The sequence below is a fragment of the Ceratotherium simum genome, chromosome 4 (assembly GCF_057802395.1).
Source record: "Ceratotherium simum simum isolate JZ-2026a chromosome 4, ASM5780239v1, whole genome shotgun sequence".
Classification (NCBI taxonomy): domain Eukaryota; kingdom Metazoa; phylum Chordata; class Mammalia; order Perissodactyla; family Rhinocerotidae; genus Ceratotherium; species Ceratotherium simum.
Window position 1 is genome coordinate 3259490 of NC_141903.1, and position 12218 is coordinate 3271707.

The 12218-nt window shown below is 52.6% G+C and overlaps 2 protein-coding genes across 5 annotated transcripts in view; one reads left to right on the forward strand and one right to left on the reverse strand.

Moving 5' to 3' along the window:
- The window catches only part of PHYKPL (5-phosphohydroxy-L-lysine phospho-lyase), a 28162-nt gene extending 25394 nt beyond the window's left edge, over nt 1-2768 (forward strand). For all 3 annotated transcript variants that reach the window (XM_087429267.1, XM_087429268.1, XM_087429265.1), the window contains one exon: nt 2412-2768. The gene's annotated coding sequence lies outside the window, so the exon portion shown is untranslated. The remainder of the gene's footprint in view (nt 1-2411) is intronic.
- Nucleotides 84-6511, reverse strand: HNRNPAB (heterogeneous nuclear ribonucleoprotein A/B). Of its 2 annotated transcripts, XM_087429271.1 has the most exons (8): nt 6337-6511; nt 6010-6241; nt 5077-5245; nt 4193-4351; nt 3857-3988; nt 1787-1907; nt 983-1123; nt 84-688 (listed from the first exon to the last, which is right to left on the reverse strand). In XM_087429271.1, the coding sequence occupies exons 2-8, from the start codon at nt 6216-6218 to the stop codon at nt 618-620; spliced, it is 1002 nt and encodes a 333-aa protein (XP_087285397.1). In that variant the 5' UTR covers nt 6219-6241; nt 6337-6511; the 3' UTR covers nt 84-617. The 2 variants fall into 2 exon arrangements, with proteins under 2 accessions (XP_087285397.1, XP_087285398.1); XM_087429272.1 differs by lacking the exon at nt 983-1123 and having other exon boundaries at nt 6337-6510.
- Between the last annotated feature and the right edge of the window lie 5707 nt (nt 6512-12218).

Consider the following 12218-nt stretch of genomic DNA (forward strand, 5'->3'; position numbering starts at 1 on the left):
TGCTGTTAGGAGGTCACAGAGGATCCTGGAGCTCCGGAGCACCTGGCCCCACTCCCTTCACAGCATACCCCACTCACCCAGGCTTGGGGGTTTTTAAATTTTTATTTCAAAAGCTTGGATAGCTTCAATATCCAGGTCGTGGCAAAATCAGGACACGTGTAAAATACCTTACAATACATTAGATTCCCAAAAGGTACCAAAAAGTACAGTAAAATTAACACTTCCATTACAGGAAATGTATGACACAAATAATATAAAATTAAAAGGTGAAAAACAGGTGACACTGGTTTCCTAAGATACAATTTACTCTTTACAACCAGGGTCCACAGGTCCAGGCTGCAGAGCAGCAGTGGGACGCAGACTCTCTAATCTGGTTCTGGGTAACCCGGTAATAAAATCAGCCCGTAATACCACTCTGGCCTGAGACACCACACGCTGCCTAGACAACTAGAGCTCTGGAAATAGTACACAGGAGAGTGATTTCCAGGGGACATTTTAAATAAGATGCACATGGGACAGGCCATAGAAAGTATGCCAAGTTAAATTTGGTACATAATTGTGTTCACTCGATATCCAAACAAAGCGTGTGCGGTCGGTCGGGCACTCCTGCCGAAGCCTCAGTATGGCTTGTAGTTATTCTGATGGCCGCCACGTCGCTGGCTCTTCCCGTAATTTGTACTACCCTGACCTAGAGACAAGAACAACAGTGATAGCAGCTACGACTCACTGAGCATTTCCCCCTGTGCCAGGCGCTTGACATGCATCCTTACTGGAGCCAATGACCCTGTCCAGTAAGGATACCTTACCCACCCTTCCTGAAACCCACAAGGTCAAGAGCTCAAGTCGTCTAGCTCCAGTGGCCAAGCCAGGCCACAAAGCCCAGCCGTCTGACTCCAAAGACCCTGCTGCCAGTGGCCCCTGCACTGTCTGTCCTGCCTCCCAGGGTGGGTGAGTGGATGGGGCTTCCCTCTCTCCTACTTACTGTAGTCGTAGCCGGGGCCGTAGCCGTAATAGCCATAGGGCGAGTAGTCGTAGCCGCCATAGCCGGGCCCGTAGCCCTGCTGGTAGCCGTAGCCCTGGTTCCAGTAGTTGCCGTAGCCCTGATTCCAACTCTGACTCTGACCTGTGGGGGGAGCAGGGCACAGGGGCCCATGGACCATTTAGCACACGCAGGAGCTAGGATGGAGGGAATCCTGCCCTTTGGGTGGCGGGGTTACTATGGCAACTCAGAGGTAGAAGCCAAGGGGCTACTGTCCTGGTAGAGAGGGCCCTGGGCCCAGCCCTACACCTGAAGAGACCCAAGCTGGGGATGGGAAGGCCAGGACAGTACTGAACACTAACTTCACTCGGGGTAGACGAGGCAGGAGCTCACTCTCACTCCAATCACCCCTACCCTCCCTGGCAGCTTGGCCCTAAAGATGGAGTTCAGGTTTTGGAGTCAGAGGAGCCTAGGACTGAAGGAGGTAAAGCGCCTGGCACAGCCCTGCCCTACATTCTGCCCACCCGCCCAGGGGTACACCAATGCTCAAGACAGCCACAGAGCCAAGCCCATTGGGCCTCCATCCCTCAGAGTGGGGTGCAAACGGCCCCTCTGCCCTGGGGCCCCAGGCCACATGAGGAAACGGGCTCTTCCACTTCAAGCAGCACAGCCTTGACTCAGGAAAACCACTCCTGTTCCTGCCCACCCTGCCGCACTGAGCACCAGAGGCCAGAGCCCCCAAGACAGGCAACAGAAGCTCCATGCAGGCAGGGAAACAGGACCCATCCTCATCCAGGCTCCACTCACCTCCTCCACTTCCACCGCCACCACCACTGCCTCGATTCCCTCGGTTTCGGTTCCCGCGGCCCCCAGAGCCATACTGCTGCTGTTGATAGACCTCTTTGGGCTGGGCCACCTTGATTTCACACTGAAAGCCAAAAGTACAGTGGGTCAGGTCACTAGGACAAGCTCTGGGCAGAGACTGTGCACAAAAACCTTCACTGACAAACATTCAGATGGCAGATCTGGTCCATCTGCTAGATTACAAAATATGCTGGGGTGGGAAACCACATTTGGGCTAAAAGCTCTCAGAACCACATCTAAAACCTAGACAGACCAAGACTGACACTAGGGCCTTTTTGGCTCAAACCTTTCCCCAGAGAACGTCCAGGGGATGACAGATACAACCCTAGGTCAGCTGACGGCAGCCCTAGGACAGCTCCACGTCTAACAACTGGAAGGAGAGGGATGGCTGGGCTAATGCCAGCCCAGTGTAGCAGAACACCATACCAGGTGTCAGGCCTGGTGCCACCTTGGTCCTACTGGCAAGGGGGTCAGAGAAGGCTTCCCAGATGAGGAGTCTTAGACAATAAGGAGACTTTCTGTTTTTTTTGTTTGTTTTTACAGACTTTCTGATTTTTTCTTTTTATAGAAGAAATGAAGCATCCCACTCAAATATGCTATTGAGGGTGACTCTGACCTCCAACTTACAGAGGAAGAAAGAAGCTGAGGCGCAGGGCAGGGCTTGCTGGAGGCCATCCTGCTACCCCTCCCCACCCACCACTGGTTTGTGGTTGGGGTGGACCAGATGACTACATCCCCTCAGGGCCTAAAGAGTCAATTTCCTTTTTGCTCAAAAATCTGCCCACTGTGGGTGGGGGTAGGGTCAAGGACCTTCCACTGCTCCTGCTTAAATAAATCTTAAGTATTTTTTAAACAAAGTACCCTGACACATATCACCCCCAACTAAGTTCAGTAAAAAAAAAAAATCTTACACGAGGTGTCCCCATACATACCCCTATTAAAAACTGGCGAATTACCCCCACCAACTGATACAATCTGATGTTTTCTATCCTATCGAATTAAAAATGCTGAATACAACTAAATACACTTATTTGAAAATCACTACCAGCAGTTTGACTAATGCTGCTCTACAGGCTCTTCCTGAGAAAAAGGCCTCTCTGTGTCACTGTCTACTGCACTAACAATGGATGACATCTTACCCAACTGCCTCTAGGATCCAATCTCATTTTAACATAAAATTTAAGAGCCCAATTCAGAATCCAATCTTTCTAAATTCCTAACCAAGACTGAGGCTTCCAGGAGCCCTACCCTACCTGTCCCACCTTATCTGGCTGCCACTCCTGCTCAGACAGAGCCTGCCACACCCTGCCACAGTGAGCCACACCCTCAACTCCCAACCGCCTCGACACCTGGAGAATACTCAAAGCATGAACTATCCTCTCTCTTGACTAGAGTTCAGGGGGAAGAGCTGCACTTCTCACCACACAGGACTCTGCTCATTTAAAGGCAAAACTGGCCCTGGCTATAAGCTGGCCAGGACCCAGGGAGCTCTTTGGGAAGGATCTTTGCCTGGGATGGGGGCTGACTAAACCAGCATCCAAGAGGGACAGATAACGAACTTTGATTTGGTTGTAGCAGCAATAAACAGAAAAGCTCTCCAGTAGTATCCACAGCAGGAAAAGACTTCACCACAAAGGAAAGAAATGAGTGAATGGCAAAGTTCTAGAATCTGCTGAGGCCTTACACACCTTGGACTCTAGATCCAGAACCTCTGACCTCTAGCTTTAAATCAGGAGTCAAAGGAGCTACTCAACCTGCTCTCCCTGTCCCATAGAAGCCACCCTTCCTCCCCTGCTTCCCTCACTTCCTGTGTGTTTACTGCCAGGCCTGCCAGTCTAGGAGCTCCTTAAAGGACATGACCATCTGCCCCAATCAGGGCAGCAGACACTGCAGAAAACCGTAACGGCTGATGACCCTGGAGAGCTCTTGGAGGTAGCCCAACCCCTAACCCACACCTCCAAGGGCCAACTCTCCAGTGGCAGAAGGCCAGGCACACAACTGGGAACACCTTACCTTACTTCCACTGATAGTGTGAAACTTTTTCTCCAGAACCTTCTTCACGGGTTCCTCTTCTTTAAAGGTGATGAAAACAAAGCCTCGTCTTTTGTTCGACTTTGGATCCATTGGAAGCTCAATGGCCTCGATCTGTAAACATAGGCAAAAAGCTCAGGACCACTGCCTCCCCTGCCCCAGGGCCCAAAGGGAACTCACAGGAGAAAAGGTCCATGAAGGCAAGAGTGAAAAAGCAGCCTTCTCAAGGGAGGGCTCTGGCCAGCCAAGGCTACCAAGGACCAGGAAGAAGGCAACCTCAGGGCAGCTGGCAGGCCACTCCCAGGGCCACACACTCACCTCCCCAAACTCGCCAAAGTACTCTCTGATCTTCTCCTCAGTGGCTTCCGGATTCAGACCCCCTACAAAAATTTTCTTTACTGGGTCCTTCTTCATGGCCATGGCCTTTTTGGGGTCAATAACACGGCCATCTAGTCTGTGTTCCTTCTGGTCTAGGACCTGTTCCAACAGAAGACAATCAGGTTCTAGCTCAGCAGCATGACCCTGGACAAGGCCCTTCTCTTTGAGCCACAAGACACCAACACAGGCACACAAAACATGTTTCATCCCCTTCCAACTCTACCCTCAACCTGATTTCCCAATCCAATCCTCTCCACATTTCAAGTACAGGTGATTCACTTAAAGACCTATGAATCACTCCTCACCGCCCCCCCCAAAGCCATTGCCCATGCTGTATGCCCCTCTTCCTGCCCAGGCAGTCCCAGTTTAAGGCCCATCTCCTCCAGAAGCAGCACAGGCTGAAGCTGGGCTGCTACGCTTGGAATCTCACTCCACCCATTACTCGAGTTACGTGATCTCTTCTACTGAAACTTCTCTGAGCCTTTGTTTTGTTTTCTGTAAAATGGGGCTAAAATAAAGCCTATCTTGTAGCAACTCCGGATTCTTTTCAAGTCCTCACACTAACGCATTTGCTTTAACAGTGTCCAGAAGAGGCACAAAAGGATAATAAACATCCATTGTCATCTTCCTGGACCACTCCAGCCCATACTCACTCCCCCACACTCAGTGTGTATTCTTAATCCCTTTAAAAACAGGAACATAAATTCCCAACCTCTGCTTTTTCCAAAGCACTCAACCACGTGCAGAACACAAACTAATCATCCTGTAGGAACGGTGTCCTTTGAGAACAGGCTGAGACTGCTGAGGTAAAGTGCCCAGCTTACCTTCTCCACACTGGTTGCATCTTTGAACAAGATAAATCCAAACCCTCTTGACCGGCCAGTGTTGGGATCCATTTTTATGGTACAGTCAACAACCTCTCCAAATTTGGTAAAATAATCCTTTAGATCCTTTTTGCTGGTATCCCAGCTCAGGCCACCAACGAACATTTTTCTGAAATGGTAGGATGAAACACATGGCAAGCAACTCTTATTAGAAAGTTGTGATTTTAGAAAAATTGGCCCAAGCAAAGCTTTCACTGAAGACCTTTAATACAAAGCCACCACTCCCCCGGAACAACGGTCTACCCTAGAGTCCATAAAAGTTCTACCTTTGGAGATTATGAGCAAACCTCCACTACCCTCCCAACCAACCCTGAGCTAACAAAACTTCAAGAAACTATGCACCCCCAGGCTGGGCGAGGGAAAGGAAGGACAACCCGGCCGGGAATACAGGCCGTGAGCGCTCACAACTACAACTAATTCCCCTAACAACCACGTATCAAAGGGCTATAGCCCCTTCCAGCCAGTCGCCAGCACCTCCGAGAAGCCGCTCTCAAGGAACTCGAGGCTTCCGGGGGCCGAGACCGCGTTCAGACCGTGACTCCACCCCCCGCAGCCGGCGGAGGAGGGAGGCCGCGACCGGGGCGCGCGCCAACTCCGCCTACGCAGCCCGGGCAGCCCGACACCGGCTCGGCCCCGGGTCCGAGCGCACTCCGCTTCTGGGTCGCCCGCCCCCGCCCGCGCGAGCGGCCCCGGGGCGGCGCCAGAGTCGACCCAACAAACTCCTACAAACTCCGGCACGAGCGGGCGCGGGAGGCTGGTCTCGGGCCGCGAGCAGGCCCGGCCGCCCGGCCGCCCCTCCCCCCGCCGCGTGGCGCCAACAAAAGGCCGCCCCGGAACAAAGGCGGCGCCCCGCCGGCCCGCGGCCGCACCTACCCCGCGTCCTCCTCGTTCTTGCTGGCGTTGATCTGGTCGCCCTCGGCGCCGTTCTGGTTGCCGGCCGGGGGCGCCGCGCTCCCGCCGCCAGCGCCCGCCGGGGCTCCGTTGCCGACCCCGGCCGGAGACTCGCCCTCGGGGGCGGCCTCGTGTCCGTTCTCGGTGGCGCCCGTCGTCTCCATGGGCTGCTCCTCACCCGCTTCCGACATGCTAGGCCGGGGCGCGGCGGCTCCTGCAAAAAGCGGCCACAGGCGGCCACAGAGCGTCAGGCCGGCGCCGCTCCCGCCGCCGGCCGCCCGCCCGCCGCCCGCGGGCCCGGCCGCTCACCTCGCCGCCGATGACGCCGCGGGGCCCGCTCGTCCCCACCAGCCGGGAAGGCGCCGCGGGCTCGGCCGCGCCCACGCTCACGCTGCCGGGCCTCGCCTCCGTCCGCCGACGGAGCCGCCGCGACCTCGCGCCTCCTCCTTGGCCGCCGCTGCCCGCAAGCCACCGACAGACACTCTCCCTCCGGCCCGCGCGGTGCCGCCGCCTCACAATGCCGACTCGTGGCGCTCTTTATAATGCCGGAGCCGGGTCCACATCGCAACAAGGCGCATGCTCATTGGCTGCGTCCTACCGTCACTCAACCCTGCGCCGCCGTCCCATTGGCCACGGCGGCGCGCGCACCCTAGCTCCGGGCGGGCTTTGTCCTCATTTTAGAACCCGCGCGAGGCAGAGGGGTGCTGGGGTCGGGCGGGAGGACGGCCTAGTCCCGCGCAGCGGAAGCCGAGGCCCAGCGGCACACGGGCCCGAGACGAACCCTCCGCCTTCTGAGGCCGCTGGCTTTCGTCCCGGTGCGCCCCATCCCAGCATTGGCAGTTTCGGACACTCTATTTCCGAAAAGAGGAAACTGGGCTTGAGGAACTCTTGCAAACCTAGGTCGCCTGGCTGGAAGTGGCAGAACCCGGGCTCCCGAGATTGGGCGCGTCGCGTCCCGCACGTCCCTCTGCAGGGCTTGGAGGGATTGGGACGCAGCCCGCCCTCCCCCTTGCCCTTGGTGCCCTCAGAGCCCCGCGATCCCGCCGTTTCAGCCGCCTCCCCCGATGACTAGAAGGGGAGGGGGCGGAGTCCGCCGGGTGTTTGGTGCCAATGGTGCTCGGGGAGGATGTGGCGGGAGAAACGGTGGGACTATGGTGTTCCGCAGTCTTAGGTTGCCTGGCACCACCTTGACGATTAGCGTCGCATTTATACTTTTGATTACTTAGAATTTTTCATTTAAGTTAATTCACTTATTTTTGCTGGAATTTATTTTTAAGAGCAATATACTACTTCCGTGAAATCATGAGGTTTTGGTGAGAGTGGGGAATAGTTCTTTTTCTAATATACAAAACCCCTTAATATTATCTCCTTGAGCACCAAGCTTGAAAGGCCTGCGTCATCCCGTGATTCTTTTTAATCTTATGGGTGATGGGCCCCAAATGGACCAGGATTACAACCTCCGAAGCCTGAGAATTACCAAATAGCAACAGAACACGAGTAGCTGGCATCTCCTGCTGGCTTCCTCCAGCCAGGCCCAGTGTGGCGGGCGGGCGTTCTATTTTCTCATCCGGTGGTCCCCTAACAACCCTATGGAAGACGGTACCATCTCCAATTTATAAACGAGAAAACTGAAGCGCAGAGCTTGGCTCAAGTCTCACTCCCTAATCTTGTCAGCCAGTGGAGTTGCCCTGAGAGTGAAAATGTGGCAATTTCACATTTGGAAAAAATAATCAACTTAAGAAAATCTGAGGATTTGGCCACACAGCCTGCATTTCCCCCAAGGTATCAGTCAACTAGAGCTGATGAGCAAATGCCCTCTGGTTCACCCCAAGGCCCACCTGACCGCTTCACTTTCAGGCTAGATTCCATGACTGGAATTCACACATTTCCATAAACCCTTGGTCATGTCACTGAAATCTGGCTGTAAGGCTTGTAGGGAAGTCCCTAACAAACACCCCACCCAACCTCCACTCCAGCCCTCACCCACCCGCAGAAATGAGGGCTAGGGATGTGGTTCACAAGAGATGATGGGCACAGCTGCCCAAACAATGATAATTCAGGCAACTAAGTTCAAAATGAAATAGTCTAAGTGCAGCCACAGGACGTAACTATTGAGGGCATAAATCACTTACTCTCTTGCTCTTGTCCACATGGATTCCTTTCCAGAACCTGGGAAACGCTTTCAGAGACACATCAAGTGCAAGGATAACAACATTTGTTCAGTGCTTCACAGTTTGCAAAATACTTTCACCAACATTACTTCATTGGAGCTTCAAAATAGCTTTGTGCAATTATCCATAGTTTGTATAAGAAAATGTTGAAAGCACACAGCTAAAATTGTGTCCTCAAAGCCAGCACTTCCAACTCCACGCTGGGGATTGTTTCCGGGGCTCCTGGCTACTGTAGCACAAGGGATCTCTCAGCCCCTGAGTTTCTTGGTCTAAATTAGATCTCTCATATCAGATTAAATTATTCTGAGGCTCAAATGAAGCGATGGCTTAGAAAATACTTCATAAACTATAAAGAACTGCAGACAAGTGGGGCTCAGTCTCAGCACAGAATGCTGTTATTTTGCATCCAAGGGTGCTTCTGACAGAGGCAGGGCACTGGGCTGTCTGGAAGCAGCAGGAAGTCCCTCTGACACATGGATCTCAGTCTTGTTATTGGGTCCCAGTTACGGATCCTGAGTGGAGGGCATCTTCCACGACATTGAGGTTCTCAAAACAGTAAGGAGCCCAGTCACCCCCAAAAATCCCTTAAGTGGCCCACAGAGTACAGTCTCCTGGCTCTGGGGATTCATGCTGTCAGGCAATCTATGTGTAAGAATATATACAATCGCCAATCTAGAATAGGCAGGACAGACACAACATGCATTTTGAAAGTTTTTTAAATTACACAAATTAATTTTTCTCACATTCTCCTTTTTTGATGCTAAGCCTGCAGGGTGGAAGTTGCAGGAGTTAACTGCAAATATGTTGTGACTGCTGTGACCAACTCCCACTCGGGCTGCTCCCCACACCACAGTTCCACGGGCCCGGCTCCCCGGCTTCAGGGCTGACTTTGGATCCAGCCAGTGGAAACTTTCCAAAACACAAGTCAGGTCTTGTCACACTCTGAGTGTGCGTGAAAACGCTGGCTGGCTTCCCAGTGCCCTGAAGGGGGGAATACGGGTGAGAGAGACAGTTGGGGCTCACAGAAATCATGCCCCCTGCCAGCCTCCCTTGCTGTGTGGTCTGTGAGTGGACGGGTCACTTCCAGATCTGGGTAGTTGAGACCAGGGACCTCCCCAAGACCTCTCTTCCCCTGGAGACCATGTGTTCTGCATGACAGAGCTACATATGGAGAAGAGCTGTTCAACCCACATCAGACTTGACATGAGCAAGAAATGAACCTGTGCTGTGTGAAGCTGCTGAGATTGGGAGGTTTATCTTGAATTGCAGCCTCGCCAAGCCTGACCATTCCACATGGCTTGTGAGGCCCAGCATGGCCACATCTTATGCCCACTCTCCACTCTAGCTAGGCTGACTTTCTTTTATTTTCTGGAACTCACCTGTGCCTGTCTGCATCAGGAGGTGCTTTTGCACCTGCAGTTCCCTCTACCTGGAATACTCTTCCCCAAATTTCACCTGCCTACTCTATATCTATTGTGGGTTGAATTGTATCCACCAAAAAGATCTGTTCAAGTTCTAACCCTTGCTCTCCGGGCATGTGACCTTACTTGGAAACAGGGTCTTTGCAGATGTAATGAAGTTAAGATGAGGTCAAACTGGAGTAGGGTGGACCCTTAATCCAATATGACTGGTGCCTTATAAGAAGAGAAGACACAGAGAGAGAGAGACACATACACAAGGAAAGCGCCATGTGATCATGGAGACAGAGACTGGAGCGATGGGTCTACAAACCGTGTCTTATAGTCACTTCAGGCTGCTGTAACAAAATACCAGACTGGGCAGCTTAATCAACAAACATTTACTTTCTCACAGTTCTGGAGGCTGGGAGTCCAGGATCAAGCTGCTGGCAGATCTGGTGTCTAGTGAGGACCTGCCTCCTAGTTTGCAGTTGGCCATCTGCTCGTTGTATCCTCACAGGCAGAGAGCAAAGAGAGAAGCAAGCTCTCTCTTGTCTCTTCTTATCAGCTCACTAATCCCATCATGAGGGCCTCACCCTCATGACCTCATCTAAACCTAATTGTCTCTCAAAGGCCCCATTTCCAAACACCATCACATTGGGGGTTAGGGTTTCAACATATGAATTTGGGAGGACACAAACATTTAGTCCATAGCACCGAGGAACACCAAGGACTGCCAGCAACACCAGAAGCTAGGAGAGAGGCATGGAACAGAGTCTCCCCTAGAGCCTTCGGAGGGAGCATGGCTCTGCCAACACCTGGATTTTGAACTCCTAGACTCCAGAACTGTGAGATAATAAATTTCTGTTGTCATACGCCACCCAGATGGTGGTGCTTTGTTACAGCAGCCCTGGGTGACTAATATAACATCCATCAGACCTCCACTTCCTCCAGGAAGTGCTCTGTCATGCCCCAAAGAAGGGCCCCTCTCAGAGCATGGACCACACAATATTGACATTGACCATGAGCTCAATGAGATCCTGCACAAAGTCTGTCTCCTTCACTCCGACAACTTCAGTGGGCACACCAATACCTGCAGAATGAATAAAAGATCTCTTAATCCAGGGTTACAAACTGGTTACTTGTGGGCTGAGTCTGACTCTCAGATGTGCTTGCTTGCCCTACACAGCATTTTGAAAATCTTTTTTTGTTTTTTTTTTGTGAGGAAGATTAGCCCTGAGCTAACATCTGATGCCAATCCTCCTCTTTTTGCTGAGGAAGATTGGCCCTGGGCTAACATCCATGCCCATCTTCCTCTACTTTTTTTATATGTGGGATGCCTGCGACAGCATGGCTTCATGAGTGGTGTGTAGGTCCGTGCCCCAGGCTGCCAAAGCGGAGTGCACGATCTTAACCACTATGCCAGCGGGCCAGCCCCCCTCATGAAGTATGATATTTCTAAAAAATGTTCTATTTCCAGTTACTTTTGGAAAATTGTTAGATGAAGTCACACTGGGCCGCAGTCCCATGTGTTCACACCCAGCAGGAGCCGAGTCACACTGCCCCCCGGCAGGAGGGGCAGGTGCTGTCCAGCTCACCCCAGCTCCCAAACTCCCACTAGGTCCTAACGTCGTACTCCTGGACCTCCTAAATTCATTTTCATTGACTGAAGGCATCTGAGATTCAGTCCCTAACTGGGTCTTGGTGAAGCTCAGCTTCTTCATCTTTCAAACAGGAATGACGACCCCTGCCTCTCAGCACTCTGCCACGGATCAGAGAACGTCCGCCGTGTATATAGCACAGGGCCAGGCAGGTAGCAGGTCTATGTGAGAGCTGCTGGCACCAGGAACGATGAAGACAATAGAAGCACCCAAGGGAACACACCTTCACTGCTGGGCTCCCCTCATGCGTCTCAGACGGAATCCTCAAAAGAGACTTGGAAGATCTGGAGCAACTGCCAGCCAGTGGTCCTCCAAGGTCAAATTCTTGCAACAGCTACCCCGTGCCTAGCTTGAGACTCAGAGGCAGCCTCTGTCCTGCAGAGGCCAATCAGAAATGTCTGGGACACCTTTCTGGAATCAGACCTCAATGGAATACGTGGTTCATGTCCAGACCTGATCCTCCACGTCTCCCCGGAGCTCGCAAGGCTGCATACACGGGACACGGCAGGCAGAGGGGCCCAGCCTGGCTTCATGTCACAGTCCCCTGTGTAGCTTGTAAAACTTCAGATTCCCAGGCCCCTGGGGCTGGACGCTCACTTTTATCAAGCATTCCAAGCACCCGGTGGTGGGATACGGATGGATTTAGGACCCACTGCTCCCAGCAGGTTGGGGAAAAGCCTACAAAACTGAGGAATGCCGGCCTCCTCTCCAAGAGGCAGTAGCGCCTCCTCAGAACACCAGACTTGGAGGCTCTTTACGTTTACAGTTTAGCACAGCCACTAAAGTCAGTGTGGGCCCGGGGGACTCTCTTGAAGCCGCAGTTTCTGATTATGCAACAATTCATCTATTCACTCATTTATTCACATCTCAGCTTCGATTGCCATCAACATGCCTACAACCTCAGGACAGACCTGTTTTCTGAACTCTAAACCCTCAACATCTCTCCTGAATTGTCTCCAAGG

Coding starts and splice junctions, on each gene's coding strand:
- HNRNPAB (XM_087429271.1), bottom strand. CDS start 6,218: ATGTCGGAAGCGGGTGAGGAGCAGCCCATGGAGACGACGGGCGCCACC. Junction 4,352..5,076: donor ATGCAACCAGTGTGGAGAAG/GTAAGCTGGGCA, acceptor CTGTTGGAACAG/GTCCTAGACCAGAAGGAACA. Junction 1,124..1,786: donor TGGCGGTGGAAGTGGAGGAG/GTGAGTGGAGCC, acceptor CTCCCCCCACAG/GTCAGAGTCAGAGTTGGAAT.